Here is an 18,300-nt window from a genome sequence, read left to right on the forward strand (position 1 = left end):
TTGCCATCATCCTAACGCTCACAAACCAAGAATGAAATCCAACATTAATATTCATAGATGTTGAAAAACACTTTCAGGGGCGAGTCTGCTCCATTGATATTGCATGAAGAAATTGGTGCTGTTATAATCATACTACAGAAATGTATTACGTAAACATTTTTATTCGGCTTGTTTACACCAGAAAAGGCTCATCCAGTCTTAAGAATATTTTTCAAGAAGCTCCTAAGTTTTCGCATTTGGGGGCGTTGTTGGGGCTGAGATGTTATCTACCTCGCCCCGACCCCGACCCATGTATATTTAAAGTTTGCATCTTCGCCCCGTGTCCACGTAGATGTTTTTTTTTCCGGGTCCTCTGGGTTTTCCCTCCACATTTAGAAACATGCGTTAAGCTATCATTTGTGGGCAGGTCGCTTCTGAAAAAGAGCTTTATAGCTCAGTGGGCCTTACCTAGTTGAAACAATAATAACAATTGAGTCACCTGCAGGTAATTGAGCAATGGGATGTTTGACTCAATGCCAGTTACATTTTACATTGAGCAAACACGTGTCCGCTTGCAGGCAGGTGCTGCGTCACCTTTGTGCTGCACAGGGGGCAGCTGCCATCAAGGGGTGGGGGGGGGTATCTCGGCTAACAAAAATAATAATCTGAAGCTGGACTGTGGCACTACTTGGGACGATGGAGGCGATGATTGATTGTAAAATGTTGTGGATTTGCTCTCCAACACACAACCGGTGTTACTGTACTAGTGACGAATTGGCACATTGTTTACGTGATAAACCTTTATAATTGTCTGTGTCGGGTTTAACGACACATTGATGTGTTTACGCGATCTAAACCCAAAAAAACAACCTCTGTATTAGCGACGATTGACAACCGCGCGAGGTGGAACGCGTGCACGCAGCGACCACGTGGGCCGAGTCACGAGCGACGTGATGACGTCACCGCGCCGCTGCCTCCAATGCAGTGCGCTCCGATTGGCCGGCAGGCATCACGCGACCCAGACGTGCGGTAAACGCCGCTCGCCCATTGGTTCGACGCGCAAGCGAGAGGCGGGGCCGCGTCTCGCAACAGGCGCGCTCTGATTGGACGATTGGTATGTAAATCCGCATTCCGATTGGTTGCCGCTGCCATTACATTTTCCACCTCGCTTGGGCACAGCAGCCTCCGTCGCAGCGTGATGATTGGTCTAAAAGTCGGCGCACGCATGACAATACGCGGTTCCAATTGGCCCCAGAGCTGGATGAAGGGGCGTGGTCTTTGCTCATTCGCTGTAGAGAATTCGAGGCGGGGTGAGGCCACGCGGGGACGCGCACAGCGGCCGGGCCCCGCTCGGCCTCCGGGACCCCGGGCCCCGTGCACCCCGCTTCCCCCGGGACCATTTACCCCGCGCCCCCCCCCCCCCCTGTTCCCGGATCTCGCGACTCCCGGGGCCTCCGGTCCTTCGGTTCCGGGGAGCGCGATGTCTTCCCCGGAGCAACAGCCCCCGGGCCATGGTGGCGACGGTGGCGGCAGCAACGGCGACGACGAGGAAGGTGAAGGCCCTTGGGTCCCTCGTAGCGCCGCGCGGCAGTGGGGAAGAGAGTCGCGGGACAGGGCAGGGACGGAGGGGCTTCGAGCTTGGCCCCTGGGGGCTCCGGTAGCTCTTGTCCGCGCTGTCGGCTCGCAATGCCCCGCGACGATGGGGGAAGGCGGTGGCGTCGCAAATGTTGTTTTGTTGTTTTGTGTTGCAATGATTTGAGCCCCTTGGGAAAGAGCGGGCGGTCTGTGGTCTTCGTCGCTCTCACTTGCTCGTACAGCTGATCTCCGTTGCCTCTGGTTGTTGCTGCTGCTGTTGTTGTTGTCGGTGGTGCCCGTGGTTGTTATCGTCGATGTTACTATTTTATCCCGACGTTGTTGTCGTTGTTGCTGGCTCGCTAATTGTAATTGCGCGCTTAGCGCTCGCAATAAAATGCAGCGATATTTCGGGAGAAACTGCCGCGGTTGACGTCAGCGCAAATCCGCGGTAATTGTGGCCGACGTGTGTGACACCCCTTGCCCTGGGGTGACTGGCAACGCGGCTTCTCGCCCGCGGCGATTTGTGAGGTCGTCTGGAAAACGGGAGAGAGTTTACGTAACGAGGGCGAGAGAGAGCGAGAGAGAGGAGTTGCTAGACCGCGAGGAGTGCGAGCTCCTTTTATCTGGGTCGCAGTCCCCATCCACCCGGGCGGGATGGAGCCGCCTGGAGCTGCCGCGAGGGGTGCGTGGACACGGGGCGATGTGCCCCCCAGGGGGGGATCCGCCTTCAGGATCCCCCCCGTGAGGCGAGAGCTTCGCGCCCTGAGGCTTTATTATTTGGGCCGCCTGCGCTACGCAAGCAATCCCTCCGGCGGCGAGTGTTTGTAGAGTGCGTGGTCAGGGTTTGTCGCGTTTTTTTTTACGATCCTCCGTTTGGCTGCTGCACCACGTTGTTTAGTACAGATTGTTGAGGGTAGGGGGAGTGGTCCAAGAGCGGTTCGGACATTCGACACGGATGCTAAGCCTCGGATGGGATTCGAACACAGGTCCTTGAGATCGTTGCGCGGTCCGCTTTCGAACCAGCTGATAACGCAGCGAAAGCAGAAGTTGCTTTTAAAGGGAGACTTTGGTTGGAACAAGTGACCAGGGGAATCGGAGTTGATACATTGCTGCTCTCAAAACACTACTGATGTCAGTTACAATTCGATTTTAATATGTAGCCCCTAATAAATATGCATATTTAGGGGAAAGTGGCCAAAACACGGGGGCAGCTGAGTTCAGCGGGGCACGCAGAAGCATTGGTCCCCTACACTTCCTGCAGGCGTGGCAGCAGCCAGCCACAGTGTTGATAACTCCCGAGTGAATAGCCTACAAATGAACCTCACAAAGTCGCTAGATGTCGCGAGATGGACATAAAGTTGTCAAGCACGTCACGAGACGATTATCTAAGTGTCAAACGTAAGTAATCGGGTTCAGAATCCTTAATATACACATGGGAATCGCTCAGCGATATTGTCCTTGTCCTAGAAAGGCGCTGCATTTGTTGCTTTGACACAATTTTGTTGCTAGGCAACTAGGCAAGTCCAAAAAGTCGATAAAACCTCGCAACAAAATCTCTAAATTGGCAACCCTAATCAGCGACTTCGTGGGTGTAATGTTATGAGCATTCATGCAGCGCCTTTGCCCTGTGTAGGTAGGACAGGTGTGTTTGGGTGAAGGGATGCTGGTTTGTGGTTCGGTGCACAGGATGTTATGGCTTTTGCATTAACACCGGGGCTTGCAGCTACGAGGGCCCTAATGGGAGTGATGTGGACAGGAGGAGGAGGCCTGGAGCACGTGCCATCGTCTGCCTCCATTCACGATGAAGACGTCATGGAGCAGATCCTGCTGGATGCCCAGCACGAGTCCGAGCGCAACAGTCCCCAGAGCCGCTCCCACAGCCACAGGTGAAGACTTCACCTCTCCACCCACATCCACGACTTTCTATTAACACGCACTCACTGCTCAACATACACGCTGCACTGTGCAGCTGTATATTCGCCCTGTAGCGGCCTGGTAGCACTTGGCGTCACTCTCGCATTGACTATTGGTACAGAATGGATACCGCTGTGCCACGCACGCAGTTTTTCTATCTGGTGCCCATGCAAAACTTTAGATTTCTCTGCGCGTTGCATCATGCCCCAAGAATGTGGTCGTGGAAGTGGTCCATGGTAGTGGGGTCCGGCTGTGGCATGCAGCTCCACGGGGGCGTCTCTGTCATTGGTTTGGCAGCACGATGCTGATGCCTGCCAAGCGGTCACTGTCGGAGCCAGGAGGGCTCCTGGCAGTGCGGGCTGTCCAGTGGGACTGTCCAGTGGGACTGTCCAGTGGGACTGTCCAGTGGGACTGTCCATGTGAGCTTAACACACCGGGTGCCGCAGAGCTGTGTTGTGTGTCTGAGGACTGTAAATTAGCTGGTGCAGCATATGGGTGTTTATAACTGTCCCATGTGAACTACGGTCGTGTCTCCTCTGTGGGTTTTTAGCTCTTGCTGTCGCTACCTCTTTTTGTTCGCTTTTCGCACGTCTGTAGCCCCCAGAAGCCCCAGAGCCCGGTGTTCTTCAGCTGTGGCCCAGAGAGCAGCAACGCGGAGGAGACATTCCTAGGCGAAGGTGGCGGCGGAGTCTTCAGCTGTGGCTTGGAGAGCGGGGAGGCTTTAGGGACGCCCCCCCAGTCTGACGGAGCGAGTCACCAGGTACAGCCCCAGGGCCACCGCTCTCTACTTAAGATCTCTTTGCTGTCACACTCTCTCGGGTAGATTCACGCTGTGGCTGAGCGACAGGTAGTGCAAGTTACCTTGGGCTAATATCTGCGGCTTTAAATTGGAAGGCAGGCAAGTTCAGACCGTTCAATAGGAGATAACCTGTCATGGTGACCCATTGCTTGTAATGTTGGTTCATTCGCTCCAGCGTGTGCATGGCTGCAAATGCATGTGTGCATTTTTGTGTGTGATTGTTCGTGTGCAGTCGGATGAGGAGAGTGGCGACAGTGAGGCGGGAAGCAAGAGGAGTTCGGAATGGTCCAGCCGCCCTGAAAACTCCCCACCTAAGTGAGTCCATCACCTACCCATGTCACTGCCAGCTGGCGCTGTTTATGTTGTGTTCATATCTAATTTTGATGATTGCTGTGGCACGTCACTTCATATGCACAAATACATGTGTGGGTGTGTGTTTGATATATATAATGACAGCACTTGGAAATTACTCACCAGAGTTTTTCTACTGTTGGGCAAAAACTGTATTTGCAAACACAGCCCCCGAACCATGCACTTGCATAAGCATTTCACAGCCACGTGCATTAGTGGCCATGCCAACTTGCCCACTTTGCAATGCATGACAGGCGCCAACTGCTGAACAAACAGGGACTTGGTGCTGAATACCTGGAGGCTGTGGTGCCTATAAGCAACTCATCCCACATGTTTGTTTTATTGAGGCGGATTTCCTTTTTCATTTCGTATCAAACCAGGCGATCCAGGGAGGTGTGGGGGATGGGCTTTTGGGAGCTGCTACACAGCCTGCTGGTGTGTCAGGATTTACTCGGGTCTGTGTCGTGCGTGCCTGTGTGTCGTGTGTGCATGTGTTGGTGTCTGTTTGTACACTTGTGTGTGTGTGTGTTGGTGTGTCTGTATGTGCTGAAAGTTTGAACTGGTTCTGGGCCTCCCCTAGGTCAATTCAGCCATACATGAGTACCTGGTGTTGTGTGTAAACCTCGGCACTGGAGAGACAAAGGTGACCGAGTGTAGTCCGTGCCGGCCTTCATAGTTGCTCGCAAACAGAACTTTCCCCAACAGTCTGTTGAACGCTAAGAGGGGTCTTTGTGTATCCGTGCGCCTCTCAGAGAGCTGAAGCTGCATGCCTCGCATCGCGCAGCACGGACAAGCGTGCGGAAAAGCAGCGCCGTGAATAGCGGTGGCCTCTTCTCGTCGGAGGTGCTATGTGTCATCGTGCCATCCCTCCTCCTCTCCCACCTCCTCACCCTCGGCCTCGGGTGTGCACGCGCAATCTACACGCACACACGCACGTTCCACACGTGCACTGATGCATGGTTCACCAGGGATTTATTTATCACTGAATATTCTCTGGGTTGCTGGTCGATTGGAGTAGGTGGCACATGGCCAGTAGTAATTTTGCCTGTGCGGTGCAGAAATATTTTCCGGTTGCTGCCCCAGACAGACCCGACTGATATTAAGCACTGGGTGTCACACATGGATTAATCAGCCATGTTTGCCAAACGCATGCTTCACCAACAGCTGCCTGCAGCATTGTGATTTGGTCAGAGGCATGCCCGGTTTTGGCATATTGTAACGAAGATAGAAAACTACTGTAAAACGTATATAACTCTCAAACACACCCCAGATGGCTCTAAATGCAATCAGACTTGGTGTGGCTTACAGTCGAAAGTGCTTTCCAAAACTCTGCAGATGGGCAGGTGGTGTGCATGTGAATGTGCACGTATGTTTGTCGCTTTTTAAAACGTCATCTCGTGTCTCCTGCAGGATCTACATCGGCAAGCGACTCGCCGCCTCTTCCCACAGCTCTTTGTAAAAGAAGGCACTTAACTCTTATTCACTTTTTAAACACAATTGTTAAAGATCTAAAGCTAAAAAAAACCTTGTAATTGATTGAAAATAAAATCTTTAGAAGTAAAAGTTAAGTTTTACACTAAGCTGAGCACTCTCCCATGTTTGTGTTACTTGCGAGATGTCAAAAAGTACTTTAGCGTAGGTGCATGTAATAAAATATGCTTGTATGCCACTGTGAAATCATACGTAGTGCTGTAAAGGATGGAGTCGTGTATATTGAAAAGTCATTGTTATCTTAAGCATTGTGCCTTCCAGTTCCTTATTTTGTTACATTCTGTAGATCACAATACACTGAATACAGTATTATTGTAATTTGTTGACATGCTTTCATCTATCCATGATTAAACGTTCCCCATAGCTGAGCACTATTCGACTGACCTGGCTTTGTGTGTGACCCGTATTCCGGTCAATGTGTGTGCGTCATTCTCTCCCCCCCCACCCCTCTGGGCTGTTTGGACACTGTGTACCTTGCCCATGGGCGGTCTTGGAATTTTGTTTAGCGGCGAGTTGATTAGCAATGTTTATATGCTACTCATTAAAGTTGGTGAGTGAGCCATTGGATGGCTTCAGGAGTAGCCTGATAAATATCTGAAATTATTGAAGTGGACAGTGATGTACTGTACTGTTGTCCGTGGGTTGAGGTTGGTGACTCTTAGTTGCTGATCATATTGGGACATCGAGAGTTCTGAGGACCGGGGCAGTTTAAGTGCGCCCCCATTACCCACCGTTCTGTCTACCAATAAAATTGTGTCCGCGCCAACTGAAGTTAAAATTCACATGCTCTCTGCTCATCATCAGCCCGTTAGTCAACCTACTGCTGATGAGGGCCTCCCCCATACCGTGCGGGTCTTGAGGGTTAATTGTTCGTACTGTGCTCTCAGCAACGCTGGTCAGTTGCGTGTTGGTGAAGGCGTGAGAGCAGAATACAATACGTACAATAGTTGCTGCACTGCCCTCTGCTGACAATAAATATGTATAACTAGAGAGGTTGAGGCTACGGGGGAGACTCGTTAGAAACAGGAGCTGAGAATACTCTACAAGGAGCGGTGCTCATCCGAGCTCCCAAGGGCGACTGATACACACGGGGCTATCAGGTGAAGCGTTGGCGTAGTGGTTAACGCGCAGTGCTATAAACCCTGCCGCATGAGTTGGATACCCGGCCAAGGCCAACATCGGTGAGTGATATCCAAACCGATTTTCAGGCACCCCGTTTCACCAATTCGCGCTGACAATCGTGGCAAAGTATGGTCAAACATCCCCTATGACCGCTGCAACGTTGGTGATTTGGGGGGGGGGGGGGGGGTAGCTTCGCTAAGCAGTGTTAACGGGCTGCACGTTACATGCATGGCCCAAAATTTCGGGACGGTGTCTCTTGAGCCACCAGAGCCTCGACAGTGACCGCATACGCTCCACCATCAGGGTTCCACCTCACACCACGTATGCTGTATAATGCCTTATGCACATACTTACAAAAACTAGTATGTATGTATATAGACTGCCACGCTAGTTATACAAAACGGCAATGTGGCTGGACGCGTGGGTCCCGCGAGAGGCAGAAACCCAAGAATCCCAGAGCTCGCCGCGGGTTTCCGGGGTCCGCGACGCCGCCGTTGCAGCAACCACGTGGCCACGTGGTTGTAGCAACCACGTGGCCCAACCACGTGGCCACGTGGAGGGGACCGTGGCCGGTGAGCACTGCGGCTGACGCGGGGGACGCTCTGGGGGAAACTTTGGGTTGAGGACTGTGACACCGGAGCCTGAAGACTGACGACTCGTTGACAAGGGAACCGTAGTGAAGACTGCAGCAGAGTGGCAGGGAGTGTGTGAAGACGGTGGCGATCAGTGGCGACTATTGACGTGGGGGCTGTGGTGAGCATTGTAACGAGGACTGTATTGACAACAGGGATTGTATTAACACGGGGACTGTAGTGAGGATTGTAGATCCATGGAGACTGTACCACCACGGTATAACTCCCTTTACTGTTCTGTAGTCAGAGGTCACTGTCCGCGTCGCTTCACCGTGGCCGGGGGGGGGGCCCATGCGTAGGGCTGGCAAGAGCCGCGGTCAACCGGGAGGGGATCGGAGAAAGGTCGCGGGAAAGCCGAGCCAATGGAGCCGGTGCAGCTGCAGAAGAGGCAGCGTGAGGAGGGAGGCGACACCCAGCACCACGGTCCGGACTCGGTGAGGCTCTCTCACCCCTGTCCTGCCCTCTTACCCTCTCCGCCTCTCCTCCTCGCGTCCCCCTCCGTGCTCGCTTCTCCCTGGCCGTGCCCCTCGGGCCAAGACGGCGCCAAGGTGACACGGTGCGACGTTGTTGTTGTTGTTGGCCCCTTCCCCGCGATGCAGAAGCGGCTGTGTCGGGGCTGCGCCTCGGCGCAATTCCCCACCTCCCTCCCGCAGGGCCGGCCCGGGCAGCTCACACAGACCGACACGAGGGCCGCCGGCCGGCCCGAGGCCATGCAGGTATTGGAAGGGGGGCCACGAACCGTGTAGGTACAGACTAGAGGTGGTAAGGGGGGGGGGCATGGAGGTACTGTATGTGCCAGGGGAAACAGGCGTCATGGGGCGATGGACATGCGATGCTATGGAATAGCCATGGGGGTTCTCCCCCTTAATGCCCACCCCTTCTGTTTAAGAGGCAGTTCAGTACAATGGCTGGGGAGGAACTCAAGTTCCAAGGAAACAGAGTCACCACAGACAATCTCTTTGACGCAACCACATTTCCACATCGCTTCTTTATGCGCGATTTTACAGAAGTAAAAAAAATCCCACATCCGCTCTTTCAGACTCGTCCTACGCTCGGACCGTTATACTGAGGTAATCGATATGGGCGACAACCAAATTAGGCTGTGGCTCTCGCAGTGTTACTATTTACAGGGAGCACAAGCCATGGGACTCTGCGGTCATTGCATATCCCGTCTATGGTCTCACGGAGTCTCTAGTTGTTGTCGTTGTTGCAGATGGAACCCGGGGTCCTGGGATCAACGCCGCAAGTCTGCCCACGCTGTCTGGCCGGGGAGTCGGTAAGAGCAGATTTAGTCTCGGCTTGATCGTGCTTTTATCCTTGGATGCACTCGCACTCTTATTTTTCCCTTGCTACTAATACAAGGTGACAATGTGCTACTGATGCAGTTACTTCAATACCTGCTCTTTTGCGAACTTAGTGTTTTTGTCGAATGATCTGCCGATTTTCTCTTTTTTTATATATATCTGGCGATTTTCAAATTTTTCCCACCACAATGCGATTAGTGCCAAAATCAAGTGATTTTGCTGCACTTTAACCTCCCTTGATATTCACATGGTTTATTGGAGCTACAGCCTACTCTTTCAAATTAGCAGAGACATCTGGCAGCAGTCATCAGCCTCAGCCACGTCTGAGTGATCAAGAGCCATCTACATCCCAAGAAGTATGGGACTGGGATGAGGTCAGAGATTTTAATGAGTCCAAAAAGGTATTATGGATCTTGTATCAGTTTGCTATGTATGATACATGGAAAATAGTGTAACAACATTGTGTGACTTTATCAGGGTAAATTATAGACTTGTAAGTTGTCCGCACTGTCTACCTGTATTATTCCACGTATCTGACCCATATGCGTGTCCCCCCAGGGCCACATAAATCACATGGGGAGTTCGTGACGCGGGGCCTCAAGGCGCTACTCCACGGGCCCAGCCGGGGCCGCCCTCCCAGCCGCTGGGGCCCTTTAATAGAGATTATTTTTGTTGTAATTGTTTACTGATTAGGAATTTTATCTCAGGTTGAGAGGTGTCTCGCTGCACTTATCATGCACGATGAACACAGCAAAGCTGTCATAGCCAGCTAAGCTGGCACAACACCTTTCTGATAAAACCCATCATGGAATGTTTTAACAAAATATTGCTGTAATATTTTTACACGTCATTTTTATATTCACACTATGTAATACAGGCTAATGGATGGCGTGTTTCACTGTGTCCACGTTCGTGTTATTGCAGTGTGCGATTCTGATTTATATCCAGACTATGGCTGAGTTTATAAAACAGTTTTATTCAAATCTTGAATTTGTGTATGGCTGGATGGATAGCAACTTATAAGTCTCTGTCCAGATTAGTCAGCCAGGAAGTTGCTGCAGTTGATGTGTGGTGGAATGCTTCAATGTGGTTGATGGTCTGGTGGATGCATCCATAATTGCATACTGGGCAATTATGGATAGAAGGACTTGCCATGGGGTGTGCACGACCGTTTTAAGTAAACCATTCTTTTTTGAGCGAGATTAAATCCCACACATTCTTCATTTGGATCGGTCATCAGATGCTTTTTCACGATATTCGTGTTCACTCATATATGTCACCATTTCTCTGAAGATACTAAAGCCTGATTTTATAATCGTATATTTATGAAATTATTTGGTTATTGAGGTAAACCATGTTTGGATAATCGTTTGGACAGAAAAAATATTTTATCACCTTGTAAAAAGTATCCCACTCAAGATCAGGAAAAATGTTTACACCTCTATCCTTCACATGAACTGATTTTAGAAAAAAATCTATTTTGCATTTAACTGGAGTATGTCCCCTACTTATCAAAAAAACCCAGTGTCTGTTATTTTATGACGTTTAATCGCGTGGAGCTTACTTGAGGCGTGCTGGAGAGGAGGCCAAAGGTCGTAACACGCTGTTGGCCCTCATCAAAGTCCCTTTGGGGACGTGGCCCCGTGCTCCGTGAACCACGCACCCGGACGTACAGAGGCCCGGTCACCAGAATGGAGGCAGTTCCACCCACACAACGCTGGAGTGGGGTCTCCTGCCATCCGCATGCGGTCTTCCATGTCAAGCCACGCGATAAGCATTTCTTCCCTCAAGCTTTCACCACGCACTACTGTGGGCAGCATCAGGAGTTGAAGTGAAGATTCTCACCTGGTGTCTAAACATATCTGTAGTCTGGTTCATCCTGACTAAACGTGGATTAGGTCATCATTGGCATGAACGAGTCTAGATATCAGGGTGTGAACCAGGCGAGGTTCGCCACTTCCAACGCCTGAAGATGCCCACAGCAGTGCGTGGTGAAATCTTGAGAGAAGAAATGCTCAATGCGCAGACCAACACGAAAGACAATTTGGATTCCAGTGGCTGTGAAAACATGCGTATGAGAGCTACCATTTCTACCAATACCGGCTGCATTGACATGCGGCATACCGAGCGGATTCTGCTTGCGCTGTTTGAGACACGCTGCTGCCGCTGTTGCCTATTGGTTTGGGGGCCCACGAGACACACGCATCTTATTGGTTTTGATCATGTATGACTACAACGGTACGGTTGGGGTAAAAGATAAAATATGGGTTAGTGATGGGGTTGGCAACGGAGATAAACTTGGGGTCAGATATGGGGTTAACGATAGGGCTGGGGCTCGAAAAAATATGACGATTAAAGTTGAGTTTCGGGTTGGGGGTTAGAGATTTAGGGTTATGGTTAAACATAGCCTACAACAAGAATTTTGATAGCAGCAGTGTTTCGCAAGAACCAAATGTTAAAACCTAGTTGATTCATAATGTACTCACTAGAATGATGACCGATGCGTTTTAAACGGTTATTACATCATTCACTGTAATTTGCCATATTAATTATTCAACGCCACTAATGTTTTACCACCACACGGTTCAACTTTCGGGCATTCGTCGTGTTAACTGACAGCGGGTGTAGGGCTCCTCCCCCTGGAGCTGAGCTTGAGTGGCACAGCGTCAGAAGGACTTTAGTCGTGGCCAGTGCCAGCACAAGCTAGGGCTGCACCTAGCAGTGGATAGAGTCCTTCATGCTCACCAAATAAGTGGACGGAGCCCCTCCGTGCTCACCACAAGCAGTGGACGGGAGCCCTCCGCGTTCACCAAAGAGTGTACGGAGCCCCTCCGTACTCACCACTAGCAGTGGACAGAGCCCCTCCGTGCTCACCACTAGCAACGGAAGAAGCCATCCGTGCTCACCAATCAGTAGTGTATGGAGTCCTCCATGCTCACCACTAGCAACGGAAGATGTCATCCGTGCTCACCAATCAGTAGTGTATGGAGTCCTCCGTGCTCACCACTAGCAACGGAATAAGTAATCCGTGCTCACCAATTAGTAGTGTATGGAGCCCTCCGTGCTCACCAATTAGTAGTGTATGGAGCCCTCCGTGCTCACCAATTAGTAGTGTATGGAGTCCTCCGTGCTCACTACTAGCAGTGGAAGGAGCACCCCGTGCTCACCAAATAGTCTAGGAAGCCCCCCGTGCTCACCACTAGCAGTGGAAGGAGCACCCCACGCTCACCAAATAGTCTAGGGAGCCCTTGGTGCTCCACACAAGCAGTGGCATGAGTCCACATCCACCCCCGGGGGAGGAACACGTGGCAGACGTCACCGCGCATGCGCACCTCCCCGAGCCATACTTTTGTATTTGGTAGCCCTGGACGGACGAGCCTGCAGCGCGATTGGTTGCGCGCCTCGCCGCGTGGGCGGTGCTACGGCCCGGGCGACCAATGGGAGCGCGCAGCCGTGTGGTTGCGCCGGTGCGCACTGGGGAATTGAGTGCGAGCCTGAGGCCCGACGAGACGAGGAGGAGGAGGACATGGCGCTCCCCGGCTACAGGCAGCGTGAGTCGGGGACAGCTCTTCCCGGTGTCCTGGGAGGTTTTCCCCATCGGTCCCAGAGGCTGAAAGCCTCCGAGTGGTGCCCGGGGATCCTGCCAGCGGGGATTCCCGGGGTTCCGGATCTCCCCCAGCAAAGTTCCCTCTTAGCAAGGAACCTCTGGGATCGATACCACTCCTCCACCTAGCAGAGCTTCCCGGGGTCTCGCGTCTCGTCCAGCGGGGTTCCTCGAGCCCCGAGGTCCGCCCTGTCTTTCCAGAAACGCGTAGGTTGTCACCTAGCCCACATCCCCCGCTCGTCCCTCCCAGGGGGGACCCCGCGAGTCCTGCCTTCATCTCTTAGAGAACCCTGAAACAGCTGGCATACCGGGGTTTCACATCCTTAGGGGGACCCAAGGTCCCCTGGCACCTCGGCGGCTGTCTCGTGCCCCTGCTCGCGCGTTGTTGTTTAACTTGCTATGCGTTAGATTTTAAGGTCCGAACCCAGCCTGGGGTTCGAACAGCGCGTTTCGGTGCTCCGAAGTCCGGTGCCGCTTGCGGGGTTCCCAGGGCGGTGGGCGGTGGTGGTTGCCGCCGGTGAAGAGCAGTGGTCGGGGCGAAATAGCAAAACGGTCATCCCAGTCAACCAGTCTTGGTCAGCATGGTCCAGTCTTGGTCATTCGGCTGAGTCCGGTGAATCCAGACCATTGAGCCTGGTGAGCATGGTGTGGTTGGGTGAACCCACCTGTGTGGGCCTTTGCCGGCGATTCTGAAATTGCGCGCTGGTTTTCTCTTGACCACTGTGGTTTTTCTGCCAAATGTAGCAGAATTCGCCTTGAAAATTTTGAGAAAAATTTCCATCCTATCAGGACCATGCGGATTACAAGTCTTTGGGCTTTGTGAGACTTTCTTGGACACTGAAATAAATTAATCCAGCTTATTGAGCAGTGGTTAACTGCTGACGTTGATGCTGGAGGGGCCATTGCTGATGCAAGGCGGCATCGCGTCTTGTGCACTACCTACATAATCTCCGCTGCTCTCTTCTGCGTGGGCCAGAATTTACTAGAAGGGTTCTCGAAAGTAGCTTTGCGAAATCTGCCATGTTCTAACATGAAGCGTTGTAATGCTCTGTGAGACATCCCAATGGATACTTCATATCAATACATGCCAGTAGCAAAGTGTGGATAAAATTGTAGGAACATTTTTTTACACAAAATACTTGTTCTGACGCGTCTTGCGGTGTCTGATCATCTTAAGTTAATAACGATCACGGGTTCTTTGCAGCTCCAAAGCGGCGTGCGCGCGGTGGGGCCCAAGGCCCTGACCAGGGAGACCCCAACCAGCTGTTTGATGACACCAGCTTCGGAGTGGGGCCCCCTGGCGGCGGCATGGCAGCGGGCCCAGGAGGAGGGGCCTACGGAGAGAGTCCGGGATCTGCCTTCCATGTGCCAGGCTTCCTCAACGACCCCATGGCAAACCCCATGACCAACATGGCCATGGCCTACGGCTCTACGCTTGCCAATCAAGGCAAGGAGGCCGTCGAGAAAAACGTGAGTCGCCTGGCAGGACATGGGAGGTGGGTTGAGCTTCACACGGCCACTGGGTTGAATACCCCTTTTACACGAACACGTCCGAGCAAAGCGAGTGTGTGGTTCTCCAGTATGGTGGTTTCCATTGGCTATTCCCTGCTGAACCTGAACCAAATTATAAGCTGTTTCTCACAAGACATCTGAATCTGCCTTGGAGCCAAGCAGGGCAAGGGCCTGGGTGAATAATTCCTTCATTGCATGTGACATTAGTCGGTACACTCAATGGAGAGTTCCACTGCATCATCTATATCCATCTCGTCTCATTGTGTGTGACGTCAGCAGCACGGCTCCACTTCTGCAGTGGAAAAACTAATTGGTGCCTTCTGAGCTGCGCCGGTTTGACTCGGCACGGCCCCAGTACGGCTCTGTTGTGCGGAGGAGAAGATGTATAAGTTTGTGGTGGAGCAGTGATAGGTGGTCGAAGTGAAACGACATCTGTTGTTTTGCGCTCCAGATTGACAGGTTCTTCTCGGTGAAGAAACTCAAGTATTACTTCGCGGTGGACACCGTGTATGTGGGGAAGAAGCTGGGCATCCTGCTGTTCCCTTACACACACCAGGTGAGGGCGACGGTTGCGCCCTTTTCGGTTTCACCAGCACATGTACCAGTCGTGCCCGTGCCGAAGGCAGAGACGGCGTCGATGGCAGCGGATAAGTACTTACGGCAACATCTGTTTCACAGAACTGGGAGATGCGGTATCAACAGGACGCGCCCGTGGCCCCGCGTGTTGACCTTAATGCGCCCGATCTCTACATCCCATGTGAGCGGCACAGGGACATCGATACACGTCAACACACCTCTTAACCATCACGTCCCCTGGATGTCTTCACAGATCACATCTATGCTGTCACACCTCTCACACGTTCATACATACGACTTCACCATCGTCAAATTTTCACAACTGGATTTGCAGCAGCACTTACAGAGGTAGAGGGAACATTTTTACTTGTGTTGTAAAAATATAATGGGCATTAAGGTCAAATTAATTTCACCTGTTTGTGTCTCTAGCCATGGCGTTCATAACCTACCTCCTGGTCACCGGAGTGGCTCTTGGCACCCAAAACCGGTACGGACTGTGTGTACCTGGCAGAGTTTACCTTTGGCTGCACCTTGAGTTGCGTCTATAGCTGCAGCCAGTTGTTGAATTATATGTAAACGAAGTGTTGTATTTTCGTCAATCATCAAGCATTACGACAACTCACCAAAGACCAAAGTGTGACTGACTATGATGAGACGTAATTTAAGGTGCCTGAATGTCTAGAGGCTGCAGCGCATTAAGGAAGCCCAAACATGGTGTTTGGCTATGTATGTTTTTAAAAGATTTACTAAGTTCACTGATTGGCTGACCTCATAATATGGAAGGAGGGGGGGATAGTGTGCTCTTCGCACCAATATGTAATAACTAATTGTGGACTAAATGGTGCTTTAGTCAACTAGACCTAAGAGAATGATTGGTCTGAAAGGAACAGATCAATCATTGACTAAATATCAACAGGTCATCATCAACTAGACTAAGACTATGACCAACTTAAAAAAAAGTGGTAAAGGTAAAATTACAGCCCTAAAATTACTTTCTCACGCCACTGAGAGCGAAAGGGCTTCTGCGAGGGGTAGCTCGAGAGCTGTAGAGAGCGCCTCTCATGAGTATTTGGCCTCCTCTTCCACTCTGTAATTGCTGGGTGTACGCCATGGCCGCACAGGTTCTCGCCGGAGCAGCTGGGCATGCAGGCGAGCTCGGCACTCGTGTGGCTTATCATGGAGACCCTGGCGGTGCTGCTCAGCCTCTACCTCATCACCGTGCGCACTGACCTCACCACCTTCGACATTGTCGCCTTCGCTGGATACAAATACGTCGGGTTAGGACCCCTCACCCCCCCTTTTGCCCCTACACCCTGACTCCCTTTCTCCCCCCCACACCATTTCTCATACACCCACCGCATGATTTCTCACGCTTGAGCAAAATCTCAGACATGCCGAAAACAATTTGATACGACCCAAAAGGTATCAGCCATACAACACAACGACGAAAACCTACGTAGTAATATTACCTGGCGGAATGTTGTCTTTAATGAGAAAGACGTTCAACATACATACATACATTGACCCGTGTGTAAACATCAGCGCAAGGAAACATCCCATCATGTGCTGCGTTGGCTTTAATAGCTCACGAACAGGACTTGCCGCAACAGTCCGTGTGTGCTACACTGGGGATCGTTATCTTTGTTGCTGTGTGGCTGGTTGGTTACAGGATGATCGTGAGCTTGCTGGCCGGGTTGCTGTTCGGTGGCAACGCCTACTACATGGTGCTCGCATGGTGTTCCTGCGCCATATTCTTCTTCACTGTTAGTCCCGCATTCTGTTTTAAATAAAATTTCCATCACCGCATTATTAATCGTACTTTAAAATGTGTTAGACATCAAATGTAGCCTACGATGACGATGATGATGATGACTGTTTTTTTTCCCCCAAACCACTGCTATGTCAGATCCGGACGCTGCGGCTGAAGATCCTGGCGGACATGTCTGCAGACAGCAGCATCGTGCGGAGCAGCAAAAACCAACTGCGCATGTACCTCACCTTCTCCATTGCTGCCCTGCAACCCGCCCTCATGTACTGGCTCTCCTTCCACCTACTGCGATAAGGCCCCATGCCCCACCCCTGCCACCAGCTGCTTTAGGGCCCCTAGCTCTGACCTCATCACCTGCTGCAATAGTGCCACGAGTTGGAGCCATACCAACTGTTGCAAATGGGTCCCTAATCCAAACACTGGCTCCCGGAGCCTCAGCTGCCCAGGCCATTTGGTGTTTTCCCTCGTATCCTGCCCTGTGCCGCCTGTACGTGGCTCCAATTACGTGGGTTTTTTTTGTGGCCACTCCTGAACTGCTTACCCCTACAAACTGCTGATTGGGTTGGCCATTGTGACCCACTTGGCCCTGAACACACTCCAGCCTCCACCATGCTGATGCCACTCATTCTTCCCTCCTTCGGCCGAGCTGTCCCTCAGCCTGTGGCTGCATACATTAGACTGGTGAATGTCAGCATTCCGCCTTGGCTTGAGCAGCCCCTCCGAGGTCCTGTCTCGTAAGCGGAACAGGAAGCCTCGTGTGGTACTGCAGGGTGGACTCCCAGAGCGGGCTGGTGAGGGCGTCACTGCGCATCGGAAAAGTCCATGGCTGCTACGCATTAAATGTTTTTTCTTATTTTTAAATTCTCATTTTTTTCCTTGCATATTACCAAGCCAAACTGTATATGGCTAAGTATTGTAATTGGACCATGATTTACTTTAATTACTTTGTGTCTAAATATGCCTTTTTTATATCTGTCCGCTTAATTCGGCGGACAAAAGCCACAACCATCTATTCCTGCGTCTGCAGGCATGGAACTAAAGGGAGTGCAAACCCATGGGGTTCCCAAGCTGGAGGTGTAGGCCGCTGGGAGGACAGGAAGGATGGGCCCCCTGGGCTGGGCTGCAGGAATCCCTGAACTAATCCCTCCCGGTCAAAGGCAATCATAAGTTCTCCCTTCCCCATCCGTGTGTTACCTTCGGCGATAGTGGCGCACGTGCGTCCTGTCCATGAGCCCGTGACAGTAGTTCTGTTTTATTCGCACGTCATTTACAGTGGCTTGGCAAAGTACTTGACATGGCCTCGTTTCCAGCTGCTCCTTTGGACTCGGGCTGGAGTGACGAGCAGGACTCCTCTGACTTGAGTCTTGGCGTGGTTGAGCCTCGTCTTCACCTAACGTAGTTCTGAGGGTGTGGATTTTCCCAAGGAGGCTTCTACAGTAGCTACCATGAGCTGGGAGCGAAAGAGGAACTGGTACGAGGGGCCATGGGTGGAATGGCGCTGCGAGACCTGTGTCAGCGCTGAGACGGCCCGGGCTCCACGTGGACGTGGTGGAGTGGGGGGTCTATAGTGGGGCCTCCGTGGGGCCAGTGGTTGTCAGCAGCTCGAGCGATGTGTGCTGTCTGCGTTGTGTCAAAGAATTAAACTTTGTTCTTGATCTCTGCACACGCGAACG

At 51.8% G+C, this 18,300-nt stretch overlaps 3 protein-coding genes across 6 annotated transcripts; all 3 read left to right on the forward strand.

Moving 5' to 3' along the window:
* Positions 1-1,260: 1,260 nt before the first annotated feature.
* LOC116947223 (BCL2/adenovirus E1B 19 kDa protein-interacting protein 3-like) lies at positions 1,261-6,477 on the forward strand. 2 transcript variants are annotated; one of them, XM_032962726.2, is made up of 6 exons: positions 1,261-1,532; positions 3,311-3,440; positions 4,066-4,228; positions 4,500-4,582; positions 5,371-5,520; positions 6,029-6,477. In XM_032962726.2, exons 1-6 carry the CDS (start codon positions 1,460-1,462, stop codon positions 6,075-6,077), a joined length of 648 nt encoding a protein of 215 aa, XP_032818617.1. In that variant the 5' UTR covers positions 1,261-1,459; the 3' UTR covers positions 6,078-6,477. The 2 variants fall into 2 exon arrangements, with proteins under 2 accessions (XP_032818617.1, XP_032818618.1); XM_032962727.1 differs by lacking the exon at positions 1,261-1,532 and adding an exon at positions 2,194-2,236.
* Positions 6,478-6,621: 144 nt separating this feature from the next.
* C29H10orf143 (chromosome 29 C10orf143 homolog) lies at positions 6,622-10,157 on the forward strand. Of its 3 annotated transcripts, none has more exons than XM_076070402.1 (5): positions 6,622-7,290; positions 8,163-8,297; positions 8,463-8,579; positions 9,059-9,139; positions 9,726-10,157. In XM_076070402.1, exons 2-5 carry the CDS (start codon positions 8,226-8,228, stop codon positions 9,753-9,755), a joined length of 300 nt encoding a protein of 99 aa, XP_075926517.1. In that variant the 5' UTR covers positions 6,622-7,290; positions 8,163-8,225; the 3' UTR covers positions 9,756-10,157. The 3 variants fall into 3 exon arrangements, with proteins under 3 accessions (XP_075926517.1, XP_075926516.1, XP_032818619.2); XM_076070401.1 differs by lacking the exon at positions 6,622-7,290 and adding an exon at positions 7,466-7,984; XM_032962728.2 differs by lacking the exon at positions 6,622-7,290 and adding an exon at positions 7,516-7,803 and having other exon boundaries at positions 9,077-9,139.
* A 2,451-nt stretch (positions 10,158-12,608) lies between these two features.
* LOC116947222 (protein YIF1B-B-like) lies at positions 12,609-18,282 on the forward strand. The gene is made up of 8 exons (XM_032962725.2): positions 12,609-12,718; positions 13,976-14,241; positions 14,735-14,839; positions 14,962-15,040; positions 15,289-15,346; positions 15,981-16,136; positions 16,529-16,622; positions 16,766-18,282. The coding sequence occupies exons 1-8, from the start codon at positions 12,694-12,696 to the stop codon at positions 16,919-16,921; spliced, it is 939 nt and encodes a 312-aa protein (XP_032818616.1). The 5' UTR covers positions 12,609-12,693; the 3' UTR covers positions 16,922-18,282.
* Positions 18,283-18,300: the final 18 nt, after the last annotated feature.

Source organism: Petromyzon marinus, chromosome 29 (assembly GCF_048934315.1).
Source record: "Petromyzon marinus isolate PM22_M1 ecotype Great Lakes invasive population chromosome 29, UKy_Petmar_22M1.pri1.0, whole genome shotgun sequence".
In the NCBI taxonomy this organism is placed as follows: domain Eukaryota; kingdom Metazoa; phylum Chordata; class Hyperoartia; order Petromyzontiformes; family Petromyzontidae; genus Petromyzon; species Petromyzon marinus.

Bases quoted from the DNA above. Each gene is read 5' to 3' on its own strand.
- C29H10orf143 (XM_032962728.2), top strand. From the start codon at position 7,555: ATGCTGTATAATGCCTTATGCACATACTTACAAAAACTAGTATGTATG. The intron at 7,804-8,162 runs GTGAGCACTGCG...GCCCATGCGTAG, and splicing joins CGTGGAGGGGACCGTGGCCG to GGCTGGCAAGAGCCGCGGTC. The intron at 9,140-9,725 runs GTAAGAGCAGAT...GTGTCCCCCCAG, and splicing joins GCTGTCTGGCCGGGGAGTCG to GGCCACATAAATCACATGGG.
- LOC116947222 (XM_032962725.2), top strand. From the start codon at position 12,694: ATGGCGCTCCCCGGCTACAGGCAGC. The intron at 12,719-13,975 runs GTGAGTCGGGGA...GGTTCTTTGCAG, and splicing joins GCTCCCCGGCTACAGGCAGC to CTCCAAAGCGGCGTGCGCGC. The intron at 14,840-14,961 runs GTGAGGGCGACG...TCTGTTTCACAG, and splicing joins TGTTCCCTTACACACACCAG to AACTGGGAGATGCGGTATCA.
- LOC116947223 (XM_032962726.2), top strand. From the start codon at position 1,460: ATGTCTTCCCCGGAGCAACAGCCCCCGGGCCATGGTGGCGACGGTGGC. The intron at 1,533-3,310 runs GTGAAGGCCCTT...TGATGTGGACAG, and splicing joins CAACGGCGACGACGAGGAAG to GAGGAGGAGGCCTGGAGCAC. The intron at 3,441-4,065 runs GTGAAGACTTCA...GCACGTCTGTAG, and splicing joins AGCCGCTCCCACAGCCACAG to CCCCCAGAAGCCCCAGAGCC.